This window comes from Musa acuminata, chromosome BXJ2-8 (genome assembly GCF_036884655.1).
Source record: "Musa acuminata AAA Group cultivar baxijiao chromosome BXJ2-8, Cavendish_Baxijiao_AAA, whole genome shotgun sequence".
In the NCBI taxonomy this organism is placed as follows: domain Eukaryota; kingdom Viridiplantae; phylum Streptophyta; class Magnoliopsida; order Zingiberales; family Musaceae; genus Musa; species Musa acuminata.
The window spans coordinates 4,182,260-4,205,902 of NC_088345.1; the positions used below are offsets into that span (position 1 = coordinate 4,182,260).

Here is a 23,643-nt window from a genome sequence, read left to right on the forward strand (position 1 = left end):
ATATATTTTTTATTATTATTAAATCAGTACAAAAATTAGTTACTTTATGTATGACATTATTCTAAACTTACCAAACTCTTTTTATACTCAAGGAATAAATACTCACCCCAATATAATCATTTGCATGAACATGGATGATACATGATTTGAGATTTTTTTTTTTCTAACTCTTTGATGCAATTTATCTCTCTTTGATGACATCCTCTAAGAAAATTTATCTCTCTTTGATGCAATTTTATTACTTAAGATTGACTGCAAAAATCGATCATATCATATCAGTAGTTTTTTTTTTTTCTTCCCTTAATCCCTATCCCAAATAACTAAAAAAAAAAAAAAACAAAAAGAAGATATTAAAAATAGTTCACACTTCGTTGGTCGGTGGAGAGAGAGAGAGAGAGAGAGAGATTCACGTTTAGTCCTTTGTGCGAAATCCACAATCTCCATCCTTCCTCTCCTTGGCTTCGTGAGATCCCTTCCCGGTCGGTCGATTCCGCTCCCATCCCTATGGAGGAGGCGCAAGGTACCATTTGCAGCGTTGTTGTCGTCTATGCCGATGGATTTACTCGTACCCTCTTCTCTCCTCTGCCTTGCGCGACACGATCTGCTTCGAGATGCCGCCTTTCCGGATCCTGCTGCTGGATCTTTGCATAAAGATGCGGACTTTCCGATTGTGAAAGCCAACACTTTTCCGCGTGTGGGTTCGATTTGACGTTTCTTTCGTTGTTGATGGTGTTGTTTGTAGAGTCGAGGGATCTATCTCTTTTTCGGCCGGATTATATTCTACTTTCTTTCCGCTACTCTTTTGGGAGTCTTGATTCGTGTTCTCGTCTTCTTCGCCGGTTTTCCTGCCTTGGACGACAAGATCTGTTGCATCTGGCTGGTTCCGTCTTCTTCTTCCTTACAATCCACGGTGGTTCTTGATTTATGGGGAAATTGGACCGATAATTGTTGTTCTTGGTTGATGTTTTTTCCAAGAAAGATACGTTTTTTGCTCGTAATTGCTGTTTCTGTATACACAGTGGTTTACTTCATGTTGAATACTTTACATACACACATACACACAGACACACACATTAGTACTGTGGCCAATCCGTTCTTAATGGGCGTCTCCATGTCTTTTGGCACGTCGAATCTTTGTCCAGGAGAAACTCTCTGCAATCTGTTTATGTTTGCTTTCTCTTTCTGAATGTGTTGTTTTTATCTTTTTCCTAAACTTCATTTTGAGATTTGGGCATGGAATGACATGCAGTAGTTAGTGATCTTCATATCTACAGTATGTTTATTATCTCCAAACTTGTTCTTGGATTTCTCATTGATTATCTATGCGTAATCTTTTAGTCGAAATAACTTCATCTGGGTAGTATGATACTGAATTTATTTCTAATGTTTATTGTATTTATGAGAAGAATTCGTAGTCTTCATGTGATTACAGTCTTTGTTTGTAGGAATTTTATCTGCCTTCCACCAACAATCTGTTGTACAAACATGTCTTATTTGGATAATCAATGAGGACACAGTTAACATGGATTGAGGCTTATCGTTCTTTTTCCTTTGTGCATTTTGGTTCCAGTGGTGGAGTCAAAAGATGGGACCATCTCTGTGGCTTCTGCATTCGCTGGTCACCATGAAGGTACTTGTGCCACTTTCTAGCTATAATTGTTTCCGATGCCTTCTTTTTGGTTGTACAATACCAAGTATGGAATAAAAGATATTCTTGATTTCTTCTCTTTTTCTTTTTTGTTAGTGATCTGAGTATTATTTTGTTCCCATTCCAATGCTTGTTTCAACCAGCTGTTCAAGATAGAGACCATAAGTTTTTATCAAAAGCTGTTGAAGAGGCATACTGTGGAGTTGAATGCGGTCATGGAGGCCCATTTGGTGCAGTTGTTGTTCGTAACGATGAGATAGTTGTTGGTTGCCACAACATGGTGCTGAAGGACACAGATCCTACTGCTCATGCTGAAGTGACCGCAATAAGGGAGGTTAGTGCATCAGTCGGTTCACATTTCTTTTATATTGTCTATCTTCATGTGATCCTTGAATTTATGATACAATGCAGTAACATATTCAGATGTAATCAATGTAATTGTCTTGGTTTTCTTATATTCTGTGTAAGAAACTGATAGTTTGGAAGGCAACTAAATAGTCTTATTTCATAAGGTAAATGTGGACTGTTCATATACAGTCTGCATTGGCGTTGTCTAACAATGTGAGCTTTAGTATTTTGGACCTTGTTGGCATGCTAATTTGTATGGCTTTCCAGGCTCCTGGGTTTTAAATTGTTAAAGAATCTGTCAGATTATGTCTCCTCTGTGAACCATGCAGCATAACTTGATGCATCTTTTTCTTGATGATGTATTCTATAGTCTCAAACCGGTAAAGAATTTTATTTCAATTAAGGATTGCATGGATCATGATACAGATCTTTAATTGTTCTCCTGGAAGTTGTTGTTTCTTTTTCAGATAATCATCTGATCTACATTTTTCCATGAATGACATTCTGTTTTCAAAAGAAAATTCAAGCTGGTCACAAGGCATGCTTAAGAGTTACCATTATGTGGATATTAAGATGATTCTCTGCTTATCTTATTAAGTTCATTTGAGAATTTAGGAATCAGAATAGTTCATAAATTGCTTCTGTATGCTAGTAAAGAATCCTGAAAAACATAAAAACAAAAGGAGATTGGGGTTGCTAGAATATTTCTGTTCTGAGAATGTAACCTTTAAGTGGTATTCATGTAATGATTTATAGCTTGTTCAAATAGGTTTTTATTAGTGATGGATATCTGTCTACTTAAGGTCTAGGTTTGAGTTGCTAGAAAGTTTTAGGCCTGGTGTTTCTGTATTTTTTTTTCTTTTTTAGGGTTTCTCCATCCATTTGCTGGTTTGGTAATAAAAGTTCTTGACAATAAGAGGTTTGTCACTGTATGCATGTTACCTTGGTGGCTCACATAGCTGACCTTAATATCTTCGAGAGAAGTCTTAAACAGGCTCAGAAACCTCATGAAAGAATAGTTCAGCTGGAAGGGACAACTTTTTTCTTCTTTTTTCAGATTCTTAGGCCAAAACAAACTGAGACCCATGTATTGTTCCCTCCCGAAACCCACAGTAGATGGAGCTGGAGACATTGGGCCATCCTTTTTGGCCATCTTAATATCGTGAGGCACTTGGGAGCAGAGTTCTCAGTGGTCTGATGACGAAAGCACAAAAAAAGGGACAGCGGCTGTTTTTCCTTTTCTATGATGTCAATTTACTTTCTCCTCTTACCTCTACTTCTCTAGTCTGTTTCATGTTACCCATGATCTGCTCAACATCAGTGATTATGTTTTTCCATTCCAAATTTGATATCGGCTGATTAGATTCGAGCCAACAACCTGTGCTGGTGTACTTTCTGACTTGAGCTTGATTTACCAATGATGATGTTCTGGACCTAAGACATTTTGGGGTAGCAGTCAGCTGCATCAACTTTCTTAGAGGTTTAATTTCTGGTTAAGGCATTTCTGAGTTAAACCTTTTGAGGAGTTTTGCTTAGTAACTTGATATATGAACTTTCCAGATTTAATCTTGAGCACTTAATCTTAAAGTAGCCAATGGTCACTTATCGAGACCCACAGCAAGCGATCAGCCTGATAATCTAGGCTTGAACTATGGCTTTGTCTGGAGAAACTTGAGAGTATGCTTGTTTTACATACATCATTTTATGTTGTATTACATTTGTCGTTTCAGGCTTGCAAAAAGCTTGGGAAAATCGAACTTGATGATTGTGAGATATATGCTTCCTGTGAGCCTTGTCCAATGTGCTTTGGAGCAATTCATCTTTCACGAATTAAGGTGGCCAATTGTTCTTTTATGTTCTTCTGACATTTTTAATTCTAGGTGATTTTTGCTTATCCGATTCCCCTCCAAATGCAGAGGCTGGTATATGGTGCAAAGGCAGAGGCTGCCATAGCTATTGGATTCGACGATTTCATCGCTGATGCTCTGAGAGGTACTGGGTTCTATCAGAAGGCTCATCTGGAGATCAAACAAGCCGATGGCAACGGAGCGATCATCGCTGAACAAATATTCGAGAAAACCAAGGAGAAGTTTCAGATGTACTAAATATCTTAGGAGGCCAGGCAAAAGCATTAATATTTCCTTTCCGGTCTTCTAAATGCAAAACAATGAACAATCTCGACAAACTTCCTCTCTTGCCAATGCTGATGATACTCTTTTAATCAATCGATAGCTCTACTCTTTAATCAATCAATAGCTCATTTCAATGCATTTTCATCTGGTGTAGCTCTCTTGTAAACCTCTCACGAACTCCGACTGGTGTTATACAGGTGGAATTTTTCTGTGTTCTGTGATAACTTGAAGGTGTTATTTGATTCGTAAACCTTGAATATCATGTTATTTGATTCGTAAACCTTGAATATCATGATACATTGTGCTTGGTACAATTTGGAAACTGCCACAATGTTATGGTGTTGGATTGTATACCATCCTTATCTGACAGGGGCTGCAAATATCTAAACCAAATCTTGACAATGTTATTGTGTAATTAGATTCACTCCCAGGTCTCCTCTTGATGACTATCCAACATCAAGTAGAAACTTGGCACTTGCGATCAAGCTTAGCGCTTAATTAGTTTATAAGAGTTGGGTGTATCATCATTAACTTAAGTATAATCATTTGTTTAAATTCAATAGCAAAAGAAGAGTTGGAACTTTGATGAGCATACTATCATAAATTTGGACTTGTATCTAAATTTCACAGCAAAAGAAGAACTGAGCTTCCTGGTGTCAAGATAATAAATAACTCTGGCAAAAATTGGAATTTGTTTTCTTTGTTTCTTTCGGAAGTATCGATTGCAATTGGAATGGAAACATCACTCAAATCCAACCACAACAGACATATTCCAAGCCTCACTTTTCAAGATTTTACTCGGACAAAAAAGAAAAGAAAAGAAAAGAAAAGCAATCACAATGAAAAAAAGGACACCAATTTACATCACTCATTCACTCGAATTCTATAGCATGGATGGAGGCAAGAGCAGCATGCTCTCTGGAAAGGAAGACTTCATGCTCTTTGCAACTTATTATGACAAGAAAAGAAAGCAATACCAGTCTCAGCTGGAAGTTAAACACAATATGTCAACAGATAAACAAAATAAGCGCATGTATCGGAATTATTTCTACTTGTATGCAGTGCCTGAACAAGGTTAGCGTGATGCCAGATCTCCCAACACACTTCTCAGGCAGCTTGGACCAGATTGCAGCAGTCGAAATGGTTAGCAGTATAGCAAACTGATGATTGGTAGGGGTTTCTGAGTGATTCACATAATTCTGGAGTGACTAGGTTCGAAAAGCCTTCGATGTAGGAACACTTCCATGGATGCTTTGAAGTCACATTAAGGTGGACATTGGACAAGCAAATGCTGTTGAAGTTATCCCCCTTGATTCCCTCTAATGTGCCAGCATGCTTGATAACTGTTCCCGAAACATCTTCGATGGTGATCATGTCTATAACTGGAAGTGCATTTGGATCGTAGTTCTCGTCTGGATGCTCACCATACCGTCCCGTTATCCCGATCGCTGTCTTGACATTGGTCATGATGACATTGGAGATGTGTATGTGCCGAACATACCCACCGCGCCCTGGGGACGTTTTTATCCTGATGCCATACAATGAGTTGAAGAGACAGATGTCCTCTGCCCGCACATTTGATATGCCGCCAGACATCTCGCTTCCTAAGGCAATGCCTGCACCTGAATTGGCCTCGCCAACAATGTGCCGGATGCTGATGTTGGAGCTTGGTCGAGCAAAGGAGATGCCATATTCATCCCATCCACTTTTGATAACAATGAGATCGTCACCGGTGCTGATGTAACAATCTTCGATGCAGACATTGTCAGATGAATCTGGATTTATTTGGACAGCTATTAATGAAACATGGCACATGGACAAATTATTAATCAGATTAAAGAAAACAAGTCAAATATATGGAATCAAGAAAATCATATGCGTATAATACATAGAATACTGCCATGGGTTTCTCATTTTAGTAGTCAACCTTGCAATAGATCTTGATGTCTATCTGAAAGCGATATTTATGATTTACAGAAAAAGCAACACTATAGAATAACAATAATGATGAATCTAAGAAAATAAATTTAGCTACTGCTTTACTAGACATCTAAAACTCACGTCTACATTTGAAAATTTGCAAAAGCCCAAACCACAGAAGTCTTTCAACAATCCTTCATACTGCAATTACAAAGCTACTTTCTCGGCAGTCCATCCTTGCTGAGCAAAACTGATTGACAACAAGGTATATTTGCAAGCTCATCCACTGATGATAATATGTTAGCAGGAAACTTATATTTGCGGTATTTGTGATAGAAGCTCAAAGAAGCACTTGGATATTGAGGATCAATAAATTAAGCTATATTGCAGGAATGAATGCACAAGCTTGTCATTAAGGTCCCACGAACGCAATGATTTAAGGCATATCGACTTCATACACGGAGCATAGTTAATGGAGCTGATGATGCATCACCTTGTTTCTGAACTCTAGAGACAATTACTTGGTTCGTAGCTAATTCTTTATCATAAGCGTGCTTTGTCATGCCTGTTGCTTATAAAGATTACTATGAACATGACTTGTGGGACTGGCTAAACTTGATTTGATTTAGCTGACATTAATCAAGACCAATCCTGAGATTGGTGAAGTCCATCAGTAAAAATGTCTGTTCTTTCGATAGGGTGTTGGGATCGGCCACAGTCAAACTAATCTTGGGTCAATCCTGCCAACCCTTCGATCAATTGGTCCAACCAATCACTGAAGTCATTTAAACCAAGTCCAACCTATACCAGTCAAGTCCTAGTCACATCAAGAAGAACCCTATCCCATAATCTGATGAAGTTGTATGCCAATTGTATATCCTATGACTGATCCATGCCTGATCCATCCAAGCAAACCTTTTATTGGATCATATGGAATTCCATCTTCCTATTAATTTGACTATTATAGAGTGCACAAGGATAATGTTAATCTGCCGATTTCCACACTGGATTTGTTCAAACCATTTTGTTTCAAGTTTATACAGTTGATCATCATAAATTCCGAACGAGATCATAAACGGGATAGTAAATTAGGCCTTATATTAAGAGCCAGAGTTTGGAATAATGGGTCTCTTCATATTCTATTCAGAGCCACAAATTATGAAGTTATGAAACTAGAGTATCAGCAAACTCAAAATTTGGCAACTAGATAATGTTAAACAAAAAGAAAAACCAGTTTCACCAGATAAAACTGTCAGTAATTAGGTATAAACATCTTTATCAGAACATCCCTACTTCACGTTGATACCGAATAATGCAACCACAATTCAAGCTTTTAAATTTTCGGCTTACCGGGATCGATCCCATCTGTGTTTGGTGAATCAGGTGGAGCAAGAATTGTGACATTCTGGACGAGCACTTGGCTGTTAATCCACTAAAAATCAGTTTCAAGTATCCCCTAGCACATGAAGCTCCACTCGAGCATCAATGTAAAGAGCTAACAAGAGAAATAAATCAAAACCCTAGGAGGGACAAACCTGCAATATACAGGGTGGATGGCCCAAAATGGTGAGTTGATGAAAGTAAGATTTGAGATAACCACTCCTTTTGAATACATCAGTTCTATGAGATGCGGTCGAGTATAGTTCAGAGTGTGGTTGTTAAACCACTCCCACCAAACACAGCCTTGGCCATCGACAGTCCCATTGCCACCTGGAGGAAGTTGATAGTAAAATCAGTATAATGATTATACAGTATACCATAGTGAGTCCTGGCCATTTGAATGCTGAAACTGGACCGCTGCAAAAGCATCCAACAGGAACTAAGAAAAGGTTGTCCTAGCATAACATTCGATAAGATGTCAATTGCTCCGTTGTGACTTAACAGATAACCACTACACAAAATTCATTTGATATATATACCTGTTATTATTACGTCTGTCAAGTTGGAACCATGTATAAGGCTTTGATGCCTTCCACCAGGTAGCTCCCTGCCTCGGCCATATGAAGGCAATGGATCAATGACTGGCCAATCAGAAGAATCCTGTATGAAAACGTCACAGATCAGCTTCCAGTTCATCACATGCAATCTTATATGGCAAAAAGAGGGTAAAATATTGCTCCGATTATGAGAGGCATGATATGCCTAAACTGAACACAGATACAACATAATTCAGACAACCTTCATCAACACGAACAAATTTCGAAGCTTGCTGTTTCGGATTCAACATCGAGGAGACAGCTGCTACAAAAGCCTAGTAAAACAGTGGGCTTGCAAACAAAAAGCAAAGGCAGTGCGGGCGCATGACCACTAAGAATTGTAGACTCTTATGTACCCAATACTGCAAATTTGAAGCATTCACTCACCATGGATCCAATTATTACTGCATCCTTGTCCAGCGATAAAGTGAGATGGCTTATGAGACTAAAACTCCCCGTCAGCCACTTTCCAGCAGGCACAAAGAGCTGCGCCCCACCCTTATCAGCGAAAGAATGGAGATAAAAGATAGCATTCTGAAATGCTTTGGTATTTAGCGTGATGCCATCACCTACGGCACCAAACTCTGTTACACTGACACTGTGTGGTCGGTACGTGCTTGATCCCATCTCCTTGCAGTATGAGGCAGGCAAGGCAGCCCATGAGGACTCACCGATAATTGCAAGAATCGTAAGAATCTCGAGTAGCTGAGTGGAAAATACATAGGTTAACATTCAGATCAATCTCAAAATCAGATCAAATTTTAACAATTAAAAGAAAAATATGTAACACACATCCTTTATAATGTGCACTTTAAGAATGAGGCCCAAGATATTTCTGTTTCTCCATGATCCAATTAGGTAAACTAGGTCTCCAGAACCCAATTGTGAGTCTCAACTTGAATTAGCAGAATCAACTTGAGGAAACCTTGAGCAATTGTCCTTTAAAATGAGATCTTACGTATTACGGAAGGTGCAATTAAGCGGTTCAATTCAAATATCGGTCTACAATTATCGCCTTTCAGAAACCAAGAAATGAAAAACCCAAGGGAGGGAGTACATTATTTTGATCTGAGATCAAGAATTATAGATGACAACGAGGGAAGATAAAATCACGTATCATAATGTCTACTGGCATCTCGTGAGCAATTTGAGCCACACTCGTATCACAAAGAGAATTTATGTATCGATCAAATTAACAGAAGTAAATGGAAAAGAACACCAAAATGGGATCAAAGAAACAAATGGATCGATCAATAAACAGATAAAAACGTATGCAAATAATGACATTATCAAAACTCACCTGGTTTTCTACCAACTAGCACTTATACAGGTTGGTGAATCTATCAATCAAATTACTAAAACAATGTGTAGCATTAAAGGGAGGAGATAAGTTCCGCTTGAGAGCCTACCCTATATCGATCCATGAGAAAGAAGGATCAATATTGCAGCCTAGCAATCTACAAGTCCAGATAAGGATTCTTCGACGAAAAGGAATTCTATTCCTTCTGATAGAGCGTAATGGCTAAAAAACAGAATCAAAAATCATAAATCCAATATGCATCTAATATCAGAACCACGAGTTATGCACAATATCATATCATTAATAGAACAATAAATCAAATCAATTATAAGATAAGACCATTTCACCATGCAGAATATGGATCAGGAAAATTGGAACTTTCTTTTGCTTCGTTCCAGGAGTTGATGGTTGGGTTGCAGCCAACAAACAATATTGGTAAGACGACAAGAAGAAAGAAAGAAAGAACAGATTAAGAAATAAAAAGAAGTGTGTTTTTAGTCACAGATCTCTATATGTCGAACCACATTTCGGTGTTAAAATAATACTTACAGAGAAAGCACAGAGAAATGGAGCATCAGAAACTAAGATCCACTAAGAAGGAACCACATTGGTGCGCTCAACAATTGATCTGAAGACATTAAGAAAATAGGAATCCAAGAAGAAAGCGAGGAGGAAGAGAACCACGTACAGCTGCAGATCTCTTCATATGACCGGGCTCTGATCTCCCCAAAGAAGCAAAGCAAGAAGGATCTACCGAGGCCGAAGGGAAAGCACCTCCAACACCCTTGAGGGACCTCCGGTCGATCTAAATGATACGATCACCATCAAGTGGAAGTGGAACCTGAAGACCAATCCCACCACCAACCTAAAGGGGGAGAAATTGCAAGAAAGAGGGGAAAAATCATGACACTGTCCTTTCTAAAGAACAAGCGGTCCTTGTCCACCACCTTTTGTCTTCAGCTGCTCCCTCCCTCTCTTCCCGGACAAACCACCCTCATGGCTCTACTGTGCCTTCCCGAGCTGCCTCAAACCCACTGCGAATTGGAGCAGACCAGGTTGGTTTTGGTGTCCCTGTGGGCAGAGAACTCCCATGAAATCACGGGAATGAAGCTAGAAGTTCTGCCCGTGCTGCTGCTTCTGCTGAGTTCTTGTAAGTTGATTGGCTACCTCACTCTTTTCAGACTGCTTTCCTCTCTCTCTCTCTCTCTCTCTCTCTCAGCCTGAGGGAGAAACATATGTCATTTCATGAAAGAATTGGCTTGGTCAGTTACAGTTTGGAAATCTGGCAAACCAAACCCGGGGAAGAGGGCAGATTACAGCCAGCTGAGGAGCAGTAGGAAAGGGTCAGCAGTTCTACATGGCCGGTCATTGCCTCTTGGATTCCAGTGACCAGAATACCCGTGAAGACTCCCATGAAATGACCTTACAGCCCTCCCCTACCTCGCTTCTCGTGTACGGTTAACGTCTTGTCATCTTCTTGTCAAACAGTATCCCATAAAGATCGGATGAACTCTTTATGTCACAAACAATGGCTTTCAGTCAGAGTGAAGCAGTCTGATTCTTTGGATTCAATTCCACATACTTCGTCTTGCCATCCAAAACCAAGCAAAATTTAGTATAGAATAAGAGAATTAGCCGAAAGGGAATCACTTACCAACATTTGTGTAGGCAAATCTTCTGCAGAAGGACAGTAGGACTAGTCGAGTCATTCCAACTGGGACTACTTTGAGCATTAAGACCATGATGAAGTACGAGCTTAGCAATCATGTTCTCCCTCTTTATGGCTAAATTCTCAATCAAGCAAAGCTTGCACATGGTTCCAGAGCTGGACCTGTCCTGCTCGTAACTTGGAGCAGGGAGAAACTTGTTCCCACACCTCGGTCGAACTTCTTGGTGATGAGAAAAAGGAAACCATCATAGCAGTGCCCTCAAAAATCCGATTCAATCCAAATTTTAATTCGATGGCATATTAACAGAATGAATGGCATGCATGAAGACGTGTTTCTTTCTTAGTGCGAGTTCAGATCCAGAATTCTTCTGCCTTCTGGTGAGCAGTCTCAGCTGACGACAAGGACAACATTTCTGCAGTGCGCTGCAGTGGCTTACCTACACTTCTCGACTGCGGCAGGGGCAGCAATAACGTGCTCTCAGTAGGCACATGTATCTGCCACCAGCTGCATCAGAGGGAGTACATAACTCGGAGAAGAATCCGTGTTTCGTGACAAAGAAGAGACTTCCTTTTACACTTGGAAAATAATCACCGGGCGTTAATGAAAGATTAATGTGAGGAAACAGCTTCGGTTTCTTCTCAGTTCTAAGCGAAGGCCGGGCGTTGGGAACAGAGATTCTTAGGAGTTAAAAAAGGATTGGAAGGTCTAAAAAGGGGTTGGGGGGAGGGGGGGGAGACAGGGATGGGAGGGAAAAGGACATGGAAATAAAAGGTGCTGCCTGCTCTTCCCTGCTGCATCACCGTAGAGTCCCCCAGCTTTGGAATCCAATGTCTAAGCAAGAATACCATAGTTTTTTTCTTGATGTATAAGAATGCCATCCTCTCAACCCTTCACCGGACGAAGACATCATCTTGTCGTTGGTAGCGAGAGAGAGAGAGAGAGAGAGAACAGTGAGGGACTGTGTGAACAGTGGGATCAATGATTTGGTTGCATTGTGGGAGCATCAGCGGGGAGGGAAGAGAGCTACCGAAAATGCTTGCCCTGTTGGGTGTGAGCTCTCTCATCAATGGCTGCCATGTGAGTGGGCGAGGGCCCGCCGGAAGCGACATGGAAATGCCAACGCCGTTGCTCTCTCCTCAGCTGCAGGGCGGGAGCTTTAATGAGGAGGAGTACACCATGAAGGCTACCTGCCATGGACCTACGTAATTATGAGTACAGCTAACTCGTTCCCTGCTGTGCTCAGGAGAGCTGTCGGACGCACTCCGCACATCACATGCCACACGTTGCCCACCTGATGAATCTTGAGCCGTCCATCAGCATCCTGTCGAGCACAGTCGGATTCTCAAATTCCTTATTCATCAGGTAATTCAATTTACTGATTCCTAATAAAACGATAACAAAAATACTTACCAGTCTTAAAGCAATTCATGGACCAGTGATGGATTCTTGGTCAATGTTTTCCTCACCTTGATACGTCATGGATGATGACTTCACGGAGCACCAGACTGCAGGAAGTCTCAGCCACAGAGAGATCAAGAACCAACAGAACTCACTGAATTGGCCAAGTTGATTCAGCTACTAGAATCCTTTTTCGAGCAGTCAATCCATTAGTTGGTGTGGATAAACAACAGACAGCATTTTGATGTGCAGGAATCGCCTTCAAAACAGTAAAATGAGTGAGACACATCAGTAAACTTTGGTTGACTCTCCAACTTTGCTAACCAGTCAAACAGGAACACAGAATGAAAGTGAGACATGGAAACAGGGAGTTCCAAGGGAGTAACAACACACTAGTACTTTTGACACAGACACATAGCCAAGAGAGCTCATACATCTCATCCGCTGGTGGAAGATTACCACTTGGTTCAAATGTTTATGTACTTTTTGGACAAATACATGGCGAAGAGCTCACACACAAAATAACCTTTTAGTTGCAGAAAATGCAATGCATTGCGCTGTGTCCATCCCTTTGAAAAGCGGCTTGAAAATTGTGAAGTCGTCACACGAAAATTTACTTCTTTGGTTCGGTTGAGGTCATCAAATTCCTTGGATATTCTTCTTTCGGACACAAGCGTCTGGTGTAACTGTTGTTGATGCCCCTCGGATGCCATCATTTAAACTGGAACAGGACTAGAATTTTGCTCTGACAGAGGATCCTCAGTCCATCAGCTCCATAATGCCTCCCTCTTCACTACCAGCCTTGAATTGATCTTCGATGCGCATATTATACTGGCACGGTCGTACCATGAAGTTGCTCTACTGTCCTCTACCCCGTGACTCCACCCTCTTCTTTAACTCCTCAATGGTGAACATCATTTCGGAGTCCAGTCCTCCTGCAAACTGCCAAGCAATAACCAGAACTATATCAGGTATGCTCGAGGCTTCTTCTGATTCGACTACAGAGAAAAACTGAACTTTCCGGTCATGAATAAATTGTTTCCTTCATGTAATGTCTTGCCGATATCTTCTCAAAAAATAATTGTGTGGCCATGTTTGATCTCATAAATCATGAGAATTTTACCAAGCAGGACTTGGAAAGAATCACCTTTTTGCATGGTTAAAAAGAAAAATGTCTTCTTTTATTATCCTACATTGTATATATTAACCTAAACTGTGGCCTAGGATTGGTGAGAATTATTCTCAGATAATTGCAGTCCAATGACTTGCCTGGTGTGCTCTGTAAGCAAAACGCACCCCCTGAAAGAGAAGTGCCTTTTGTGCCATCTCCTTTTCTGAAGGCCGAACTGATTCAAGCTCCATTGACACTCTCCTCATGTAGACTCTTGCAAGTTGCAATGATACCTGCTTCATCTGCAACAAGTATATGTTAATTACTACCTCTTGGAAAAGGCTTCTACAGAGTTCACAGTACTACACCTCAAAAAAAAATAATATATATATATATATATATATATATATATATATATATATATATATATATATATATATATATATATATATATAAAGCAAACTTTTGAACATGAGAAGGTGATCATAGGAAGAACGAGTGATCGAGGTAATAAATGAAATTTTAGGTGTATTAACATTTTATGGTGCATCAAAGCAGCATTCTTTCTTATAACGTTGACATGTTTATTGTGCTAGTGATAATAAAACACACATTTGTATTTAATCTATCGAAGCACAAGAATCATCACATGCATGCAATTATGTGAGGCCATAAGCAACTTAAAGCATACCTTGCAAACCATCCCAGATTCTAGCATCCAATCAGTTGGAATTTTGCACTCACTATACAACAGCATACTTGCAGCCCTCAACTTAATCAATCTACCAACGCTCTGCTCCAATCTTTCATCATTAAAATGGATATAAGGATAGCTGAGTAGAGAACTAAATATATATTTGATAGATAACTAAATATAGGATAGCTGAGTAGTCAGAAGAGAATGGATCATCAGATGATACTCACTTATCTAGTAAGTTTGAAATTTTTTTTAGGGTGGCCTCACATGGTAGGCAGACATCATCCTTGAAAGAAGAGACTTCAGCTTCCAACCGTTTCAGATCACGGAATTCAAAGGCAGCCTCGCGCAGGGCATCAGCTTTCTTTTCAGGCCAGTCAAAATGCTTCAGAACAGCTCTCTCATCAGCCTGCTCAGCATATAAAAGTGAAATCACATAAGCATACACAAGATGCAGCAACAAAATATCCAAGACTCTAAGAAATAGTAAACAGTGACAAATCATAACATAAAATGTTAAGATTAATCTTCAATTAGTCACATTGCAAATAAGTCAAAGGATACAAAATATTATGCTGCCATGCTGCAAACGTAAATGCCTATCCAGTTTGATAGAAAGTGCCCAAACAAATGTTTGCGAGAACAACAAAATATATCCAACATATTTGAAATAGTTATCGACCTCATTGATGTCAGTATAGGTGTTAACTATATTTGCATAGAGTTTCGAGTCAATGAGCTTTTTCCTCCATTCATAATAATCTTGCCAAACTAACCGCTATGATCAATGAATCAATTGGATTTCAGGAAGATAATCACCACATGAAGGCATTAAAATGTTGCTGAGTGATGTCAGCTTTTCTTGTTCACTAGAAAAAGAATTTGTTTTTTCATGACACAGTACACAGTTAGAGTCAAGGTCAGTTTATAAAAGACCGTTTCAACCTTAAAAATCCATGAAGTGCTCAAGAAATTCTTCAAATTAAGATGAAGGTCAATAAGTTGCTTTTCTCATACTTCAAGTAGAACTCTCTATAGTTTCGCAATGTTGCTCATAAGCCAACAGTACCAATGGACAATGAAGTCCTAGGTTCATTGTTGAAACATCAAACTTTCCTTAAAGCAAGCTCAATCCCTACCAGAAGAGTGTAAAAAAAATCAACAGAGGAGTCTTCTTCATATATTCAGATAAAATCAAAAAAGTTCTTAGCAATGTATTTGCAACTCCAATGATGTCATAGACTATGCAGAAATTTATCCTTCATTCTCACTGTAACAACCATCAACTTGTACACAAGCCTTACCAAGGTGGAGAGCTCTCCATCAAGCCAATCAACAAAAGTCAAGACTTCTTCCATACTTGCGAAAGACACTGATCGCACCTTCTTTATAAGATGTTTGATGAGGTGCCCTTTTGTTTCCACATCTGCTTTGATCTATGGAAGACATTAGGCAGGCATGAAAAGAATAAATACTTTAATGTTAAAATGTCATGACAAACAATTGTTACCAATTTTTCTCTGGAAATTTCCACAAAAAAAAAGACAGTTACCGCTAATAGGTGAGCCGATCGATTTTGAAGTTCCCCAACAATGCTAAGATGTGCCTTGTTAGATTGAGGACTGGCACAACTGCCATTGTTCATGGATCCTTGCTTTCCATCTTGCTTGGTCAATGAATGATACAATTCAGCCAGTGCAGAAGCCTTATGCACTGTCACTCTTCCTCGTGCATTATGAGGTGGTGGTGGTGGTGGTGGTGGCGGCGGTGCCCTAGCAATAGGGGATAGGGGAGCTGCCAAAGCTGGAAAATGGTTCTCGACCAAAACTTCCAACTGGACTTCTACAGCTCTGGTGATAGGATTCAGTACTGAAGACTGGTTTTTGCAATTATCATGTCTTCCAACCTCCATTTCTGCAGTATTTTCTGACTTTTGAGGAACAACCTCCAATACATCTATAAATCCAGACTTTCTGACTGATTCCACCTGCAATTATTTCACATTGAGGAACATGTTAGATTTCATCCATTACAACTAAACTTGAAATGAGTATAAAGATAAAGTAATTGTTCATAGTAACATAGTTTCAAACTTTTCTCCATCAGCCTTCACAACCTGATCAACTTTAAAGTGTATCAAAAAAGATTAACATGTTAAACCCAACATTAACAAATATCATTCTGTAATGGCCTCTTCTACCAACGTAAATAGATTTAGATAGAACAGCTGTAGTCCCAACCAAGCTAAGGAAATAAGAGAATTATATGACTTAGTGTGTTTTCTTCGAGCAACCACAGTGCCAAATTCGAGTGTGTGAAGATATGACCATACACATACCTGGTCATGCTTCTCTAAAGCTTTAATTTTTTATTCAGCACCAGAGAGATCTTTCTCTAGTTTTTTTTTCTGTGACTCCAATTCAACATTGAGGACTTGCAGCTTCTCTATCTGAGTTTTCAGTGCCAACACCTCAGATTGCAAGTCCCTCACCGTTCTCTCACTCTCATCAAGTCTACCCTGCAACTCTTTGATCCTTGTACTGGCTCCATCCTCAGGCCCCTTAAAATTCGATTCCAACCTCCGCTGCAACCGAGCATGCTGCTCAACAACCTGGCTTCCATGAAGACCAGCAACCTTGGCATCCTCGTGACTCCTTTCTTTTGGAATTCTCACATTATTGACGACCGGCCTTAGCTTGTTGAATTGGATAGACTTTCTAGCTACATTGGTGCTGCTTGGCCTTGGCCTCGAGCCCGGTGAGGCTCCATTAGCTGTAACTGCTCTCGGACTATCCTTCATTCTGGAAACTCTGGCTCGACCTGCAGATGACACTGGCGAGGAGACCTTGTGATTAGCAGTGGAAAGCTCCTGCTTCATGATTCTCTCTGGTGCAAGGGCTGCTTCAAGGCTGTGATTGTTAGGCAAGAGAGTTCACCAGATCATTCTCACCATAGAGCAGAAGATGAAGGAGCAGGTAAGCATGGAGGACGATGAAAGATATGAAATTGGTCAGTGGCTCAACAGTTGACTAATAGTTGAGGTGCAGCAGTTGCTTTTGGATGCAGCACAAGCCACGGAACTAACAACTAATAGCTTCAAAGCAGCTGAGATCAAGTGATATTGGCCCTGAAGTGAGAAGGTAAGCTTATTGAGGAAAGGAAAAAGACACCACAAACTACAAATTTGATAACATGAGGAAGTGTTTTAAAGAATGGGTATAATGACAAGTGCATAGCTCATACTAAATATGTAGGCTAAGGAATCAGGGATGATGACACAGTCAGTTAAAAAAATGACTGCATGCTGTAAAGACTATATTCATTGATAAAAATTTGATAAAAATTCCCACCAGCAGAAACATAGAAAAGATATAGTCTTTGGATTCCCATTCATGAATTAAGAATAGAAAAAGGACAATTGGAACAGTCTTTTTGGACTATTTACTTTCATAATTGCACGCAGTTGATCTGGACTATGGAAACTTCCTTTAATTCCTTCCTCATGATGCCCCGACAAAGCCAATGGGTAATCTCTTGCATTCCTTAGGAATATAATGGAAGAACAAACAAATAATCCTGCCACCATCTAAGAAAAAGATCAATGAGAATAAAACATTACACACACCTCCTCAGCTTAAGACATATCCATATTGAGACAAAATTGAGCTAACTACCATGAGACAAGTCTAATTTAACCCTTTGTCCATCTCTTTAACACAAGTTAACTCTTTTTACCTATATTTTGGTGTGGTTGCAAACAACTGCAGCATCCACCTGAAATACTTGTCATGTGTCTCTGATACATGTCCAATTCATTTTCCAGGATAAATAACTTTGGCTATACTACCCCAACAACTGTCTTCATCCCTGCTAAATGGAATAGCAAGAATTATAAGGCCACAACCATTAAGTTTACTCCACTTACTTCTTAATTTACTTAACCCATCTCATAACCATTTGATTTGATCTTCCACCAGAATCATTAAGTTCTTCCGACTCCACTAATATTTTTATTTGATGGCCGCCCACAGAATTTTGTCAGCTACTCAACTCTATAAGAATGTAACCATTGTATTGTAAACCAAGGAATTTCACATGGATTCAAGTTTTATATGGCAGTACCGGTCATTCACATGCTTAGCCCTTAATAAGGAACCATCGATAATATTCACATGTAATTTGACGTCATCTGCGCCCCTACCACATGTTCTTTCTCCGACTGCTTAACTAGAACAAGAACTGCATGCAACAAAACAAGCCCAGTGATCACAAAATCCAGCAACAATCCCTTCCAAGTGCACCCATATGTACTGAGAAACACAACAAGTGGAGAAGATGCAGATCACCAGACAGCAACGCAGACCAAATTGAATGCCCACTTGATCCCTGCCAGTGGACAGAAGACACCAGTTTTGTCTGTAGCAATCCCTCAAGCATCTGTTGTGCAGGTAATCAAGCAGGAGTGTCTGCAAAATCTTGATGTGGGGTCTTGGGTCTACTGCAATCTCCTTAATTTTCTTGCGGTCTCACTGCATCCCCACGGGAAATTTGTCCCTTTGTAGATGATGACATGGCTTTCCACATGCAAAATGAAAGCTCTTTGCAATCACTTCTTACCTTCGATGGCATTCGGACCATCCAATATCCTTTACATCCTTGAATAAAAGAAGAGATGCTCATCAAACTAAATATCTTTTTTCTTTCTTTCACCGATGAATGAAGAGGCAGCGAGAATGTGATGGCAGATTGACAAGCCTCTTGTGATGCCAATAAAGAGCCTGCATTGCCTACATCACTCGTACAGTTTATGCAGCAATAAGATAAGAGTGTACGTTCCTCTTCTGATCTCCTCGGTTCTTTCCTCTGCAAACAGTTCACGGGAAACTAAATGGTACCTGAGTTAGCCGACGGAATTGGCGTCCGTGAAGCGAGAGAGAGAGGGAGAGAGAAAGGCTGCTGCCGAAGGCCTTGGCAATCATCCGATGAAGCCGGAGAGAGCACAGATCACTTGTCGTGCCCATGAGTCCCAGCCTTTGATCCCTTCCTACCCCGGCCCAGTTAACATCATTGGAGCCCAATCTGAGGACATACCCTTCTCTACCTAAGCCAGCCCATGAAAGGTAAGCAATTAATTAATAGTATCATATCACAAGATTATTCGTTGATGAATCGGAAGCTGCGTGATCAAATTCAACGAAATAGTACAAAAGAGACGGCTGCAGTACAGGTTGAGCTCCTTGTACTGACGCGTGCAGCCACGGGTTTGGTACTTGAAAGTAGTGGTACCATCAAATCCACGAAGAAACGGCAGTACAAGTCCACAGCCTGTGAGCGCCGCATAAATATCCATCCCTGGAAGAGGCAAAGCTCATGTCGGTTCCACAGCCGGAGCAATGGCAACCACAAGGTGAGCGCAAATGGATGCAGGGAGGGAGGGAGGGAGGGAGGCGGGCGCAAGACGGGGACGAGGTAGAGCATGGGATGGGGTCAGAAACAGAGTCGTCGTGTTTCTGCCCTTTCCATGCACTGCCTCTTCCCTGGCTCTCTTCCCCTCCCTTGCTGTTCCTCTCTTCCCATCTTATCACCTCTGTACTGTTGTCTGCCTTCTTCTGCCTCTTGTTTTCTTTCACAATGCAGGGGGCGGGAATTGTATAGTCGATGATGAGGCATTAGAGGCAGGTAAGTAAGTTTCTTTGCAGGGCTCTAATCGATAGCAATGACAAGTGCCTCGGAAGTTCTTGCAGTCTCCCCGCACCACATCGCCCTCGCAGCAGAAGAATCTGACAATTGCAAGGGGGATGATTCATTCATTTGCAAAGCTTAAACAACATGTTTCGAGGCACAAAAAATATATTTCATGTGTAACTCTTTTCTAAGTGCCACATTTATTTTTACAAGCAGAGGGTAGGAAATAATGTTCTTTCATAGACAAGAGTATAAAGCATTTATACTATTGACCATAATAGTTGGTGAGAAAGATATGCGAGTTTCGTTTCCTTCTTTTCTTCTTTGATCAAACCCATGTAGACGACTTTGATACCATTACAACGAAGAAACACAACATAACCAACCAAACAAGCAACAGCAGCAGCAGCACCTTTCGGGCCACCATGACCAATCTAAGCAGCTGGCTTCTCCCACTCGAGGGGCTTGACTACCTCCCAGGTGAAGTCTGGGTCGTCCCTGCCAAAATGTCCATAAGCTGCTGTCTTGAGATACCTGTACCCACCCCTCTTTAGGCCAAGGTTAATGGTGATCAGCCCAGGCCTGAAGTCAAAATTCTCCTTTACAATCTTCAAAATCTCCTTATCGGGGATCTTGCCTGTTCCGTAAGTGTCAACAAACACGGATAGCGGCTCGGGCACTCCGATGGCATAGGAAACCTGGACGATGCAGCGACGAGCAAGCTCACTGGCCACAATGCTCTTAGCTGCCTGCCTGGCGACGTAGGCACCGCTTCGGTCGACCTTTGTAGGATCTTTGCCCGAAAAGGCACCACCTCCATGTGCTCCCCAGCCACCGTAGGTGTCGATAATGATCTTGCGACCGGTGAGGCCAGCATCACCATGAGGTCCACCGATAACAAAACGACCAGAGGGGTTCAGATGGAAGATGGTCTTTTCATCCAAGTACTGCTCCGGAATAACAGGCTTGATAACATGCTCCTTCAGGTCAGCGGCAATCTCGTCGTTAGTCACGGTCTCATCATGTTGGGTGGAGATGAGGACGGTGTGCACGCGGACAGGAATCATGGCACCATGGTCGTTTCGGTACTCAACAGTAACCTGGGTCTTGCCATCGGGTCTCAACCAGGGACAAGTTCCATTCTTGCGAACCTCGGTGAGGCGAGCACCAAGCTTCGTAGCAAGGACATGGCTGAGGGGCATCAACTCAGGAGTCTCATCGGTCGCATAGCCAAACATGTGTCCCTGGTCGCCAGCACCAATCTCCTCAGGGCGCTTTGTGAAGTGGCCATGAACACCCTGAGCAATGTCAGGGGACTGCTGCTCAATGTTCACAAGCACCTTGCAGTGGTCGGCATCAAGGCCTACATCCTCGGATGTGAACCCGATATCACGGCAAGTGTCACGGACAATTTTCTCGTAATCAATATTGCCCTTGGTGGTGATCTCACCAAAGACCATGACCATGTTGGTCTTGGTGCAGGTCTCGCACGCAACCTTGCTGTCGGGGTCCTGCTCGAGGCAGGCATCAAGCACCGCGTCTGAGATCTGGTCACAGAGCTTGTCAGGGTGACCCTCATTGACAGATTCAGAGGTGAAAAGGAAGGTGTCCTCCATCTTAGTTAGAGCTGAATCTGAACAAATACAAGAGACATCAAGCTAAAATACCAGAACAGCAATGAAGTTATGTCGAGATATAGGCATTGTATAGATACTGTTGCATACATGTCATAGAAAGATATGGATTGTAAACCTTAACGATGCACGAGAACCACAAGAACAGACAAAATAAACATACCACCTACTGCTCACCAGGTGGAACAATGTCTGAGACCAGAAGCATGGAATTATAATCTTGGAAGCTACAGACACATATAAAAATTGGCAAAGAACTGAGTACAGTGATTAAAACATCTCATCAGGGAGGAACCAGAATTTTCTAATAGAACCAACAGCAAAACTAGTAACACTTTGGATCTTCTACTACGTGAAAAATGAAAATGACTCGACTTAAGGGAGCATCTACACGCGTTTACACCTTCTAACTAGAAGAAGGACAGATTTGAGATTCTAAATCACCAAAGAGATATAGGACAATGAATAAGAATCTATAGTCAGGTTTTAGTTGAACCGCTTATGCCATACCGCCAGGGATACAAGCTTGCATCAATCTACTAGCTAAACATGGAGAGAATTAAACGTGTTTTAAGGAGAATTAAATCTGACACGCCGAGCAGATCCTCAGCTACGCTGCAAAAGTTCACGATCTATAGTCACTCCATCCAGCTCAAAGTAAGGTAACAGAAGATCAACAAAAGGGAACTGGATTTGTTCAAGCTACCACCTTTTCCACCTTAAAACCCATGGATCGAGCAAAACCAGAAACCAACTATAAATTTCGTTCAAGGGTTTAGCCAATTCGAAGCCGACAGAAACATCAACAACTCCAACACGGCGCCGACCATCGAGATCGGCTCGAATCATTCATTCTCGAAACAAGCAAAACAGAGCTGTAACCAGGGAAAAAGAACGGATACTTTGTACCAATATAAGTTGCAGGCAACGCACAAGACGAACGCGGATCAAAAATATCAAACGGAAGAACAGATTGCTCACCGTAGAGCGAAGCGAGAGAGGAGGATGAGAGGAGGTCGAAGAACCCTAATCTCCGCCGCCCTCTCGGTGGTTCGAAGAGGTGCAAACCCTTTTCACGCCTTCCAGTGGTTAGAATCCCGAACCCCTTTTATAGGCGCGGAGACCGAACGCAACCGGCACAGGAACGCGTTTCTATGTCGTGACGGGAACGCGTTCGGGAATCCGATCGTACCGACTCGGATGCGACCGGCCACGGCACCGACGGTGCAGGTGGGCGCTCGGGTCACCGGCTGCAACCGGCGCTTTCACTCACCCACCGTGCCATCTCTCGGCTCACTACCAACTCGGCTCGACCGTTTGGCTTACCAGCCGGACTCTGTTGCGTCTGCAGTAATAGTAGTGCGTATTAGGTGTAGACTTGTCTCACATGGTTGGCTCGCTATCTCCTCGAGCTGCACCGATGTGGACGGGTGTCAAGACAACGTTTTCTTCTCGTTAACGTGGACGGAAATCAGGGAAGGTGCAGATCATACGAGACCTGCTTCTTGTCCTCATCCAAGTAGATATTTATTTGATCTCCAGAACTGAGAACGGGGAGGGTCGTGACCAAAGGCGTGGGTCAGGCCTCAGAGACGCGACTCGCTGAGAGGACACGAGCTCTGAGCCGCCGAAGCGACGTCTGAGCCGGGAAAATTGACTCGGTCGAAGAGGAGTAGGTCGAGTCGGTCCATTTGACGGGACGACATGACGTCACCTGACACGTGGCAGAAGATCTTGTGGGAAATTTTATTGCCATCGACGCTGATCGTACATTGTTAATGAGAACACTAATTAGCAGTTGTCTACGTGGCCACCCACACCACTAAATAACCAGTCCATGACCAACTTGTGTCGATTAGGCAATCGATGCAAAGAAATTAGAGAGAGAAAGAGAAATTAGTTTAATAACTGAGGAGGCAGTAAGCTTTGATAGTTGAAATCTCTCCCGAGTCGATCAGATTTAATGACATTATTTCATCAAGTACGAGTCTTTCCTAATTTACGATTAATATAAGCTTAATTAGGAATTACGAATCTTTTGAATGAAACTAGAATCCGATTGGGTATCTATTTTTCTATCTGAAATCTTTGGGAACCAGATAGATTCGATTACCTAAAGATGAA

The 23,643-nt window shown here is 41.5% G+C and overlaps 3 protein-coding genes, 1 long non-coding RNA gene and 1 pseudogene across 6 annotated transcripts; 2 read left to right on the forward strand and 3 right to left on the reverse strand.

Moving 5' to 3' along the window:
* Window positions 1-368: 368 nt before the first annotated feature.
* LOC103993713 (guanosine deaminase) lies at window positions 369-4,266 on the forward strand. 2 transcript variants are annotated; one of them, XM_009413881.3, is made up of 5 exons: window positions 369-520; window positions 1,571-1,630; window positions 1,792-1,982; window positions 3,727-3,831; window positions 3,913-4,266. In XM_009413881.3, the coding sequence occupies exons 1-5, from the start codon at window positions 505-507 to the stop codon at window positions 4,099-4,101; spliced, it is 561 nt and encodes a 186-aa protein (XP_009412156.1). In that variant the 5' UTR covers window positions 369-504; the 3' UTR covers window positions 4,102-4,266. The 2 variants fall into 2 exon arrangements, with proteins under 2 accessions (XP_009412156.1, XP_064976073.1); XM_065120001.1 differs by lacking the exon at window positions 369-520 and adding an exon at window positions 1,085-1,121.
* Window positions 4,267-5,047: 781 nt separating this feature from the next.
* Window positions 5,048-10,699, reverse strand: LOC135618781 (probable polygalacturonase). Of its 2 annotated transcripts, XM_065120003.1 has the most exons (7): window positions 10,272-10,699; window positions 10,013-10,165; window positions 8,412-8,729; window positions 7,968-8,088; window positions 7,584-7,758; window positions 7,399-7,469; window positions 5,048-5,903 (listed from the first exon to the last, which is right to left on the reverse strand). In XM_065120003.1, exons 2-7 carry the CDS (start codon window positions 10,028-10,030, stop codon window positions 5,236-5,238), a joined length of 1,371 nt encoding a protein of 456 aa, XP_064976075.1. In that variant the 5' UTR covers window positions 10,031-10,165; window positions 10,272-10,699; the 3' UTR covers window positions 5,048-5,235. The 2 variants fall into 2 exon arrangements, with proteins under 2 accessions (XP_064976075.1, XP_064976074.1); XM_065120002.1 differs by having other exon boundaries at window positions 10,013-10,699.
* A 2,038-nt stretch (window positions 10,700-12,737) lies between these two features.
* Window positions 12,738-19,192, reverse strand: LOC103993710 (INCREASED PETAL GROWTH ANISOTROPY 1-like protein 1; annotated as a pseudogene).
* Window positions 19,071-20,163, forward strand: LOC108953576 (uncharacterized). Its single transcript, XR_001979353.2, has 2 exons — window positions 19,071-19,607; window positions 19,838-20,163. It is a non-coding gene; the product is annotated as an uncharacterized LOC108953576 (long non-coding RNA).
* On the reverse strand, window positions 20,106-22,766 carry LOC135618782 (S-adenosylmethionine synthase). Its single transcript, XM_065120004.1, has 2 exons — window positions 22,501-22,766; window positions 20,106-21,518 (listed from the first exon to the last, which is right to left on the reverse strand). Exon 2 carries the CDS (start codon window positions 21,499-21,501, stop codon window positions 20,320-20,322), a length of 1,182 nt encoding a protein of 393 aa, XP_064976076.1. The 5' UTR covers window positions 21,502-21,518; window positions 22,501-22,766; the 3' UTR covers window positions 20,106-20,319.
* Between the last annotated feature and the right edge of the window lie 877 nt (window positions 22,767-23,643).

Excerpts from the sequence above, each read along its gene's own strand:
- LOC103993713 (XM_065120001.1), top strand. The coding sequence starts at position 1,100 with ATGGGCGTCTCCATGTCTTTTG. Across the intron at positions 1,983-3,726 it reads AAGTGACCGCAATAAGGGAG|GCTTGCAAAAAGCTTGGGAA; the intron begins GTTAGTGCATCA and ends TTGTCGTTTCAG. Across the intron at positions 3,832-3,912 it reads TTCATCTTTCACGAATTAAG|AGGCTGGTATATGGTGCAAA; the intron begins GTGGCCAATTGT and ends CTCCAAATGCAG.
- LOC135618781 (XM_065120003.1), bottom strand. Across the intron at positions 8,089-8,411 it reads CAGTAATAATTGGATCCATG|GATTCTTCTGATTGGCCAGT; the intron begins GTGAGTGAATGC and ends GTTTTCATACAG. Across the intron at positions 7,759-7,967 it reads GACAGACGTAATAATAACAG|GTGGCAATGGGACTGTCGAT; the intron begins GTATATATATCA and ends AACTTCCTCCAG.
- LOC135618782 (XM_065120004.1), bottom strand. The coding sequence starts at position 21,501 with ATGGAGGACACCTTCCTTTTCACCTCTGAATCTGTCAATGAGGGTCAC.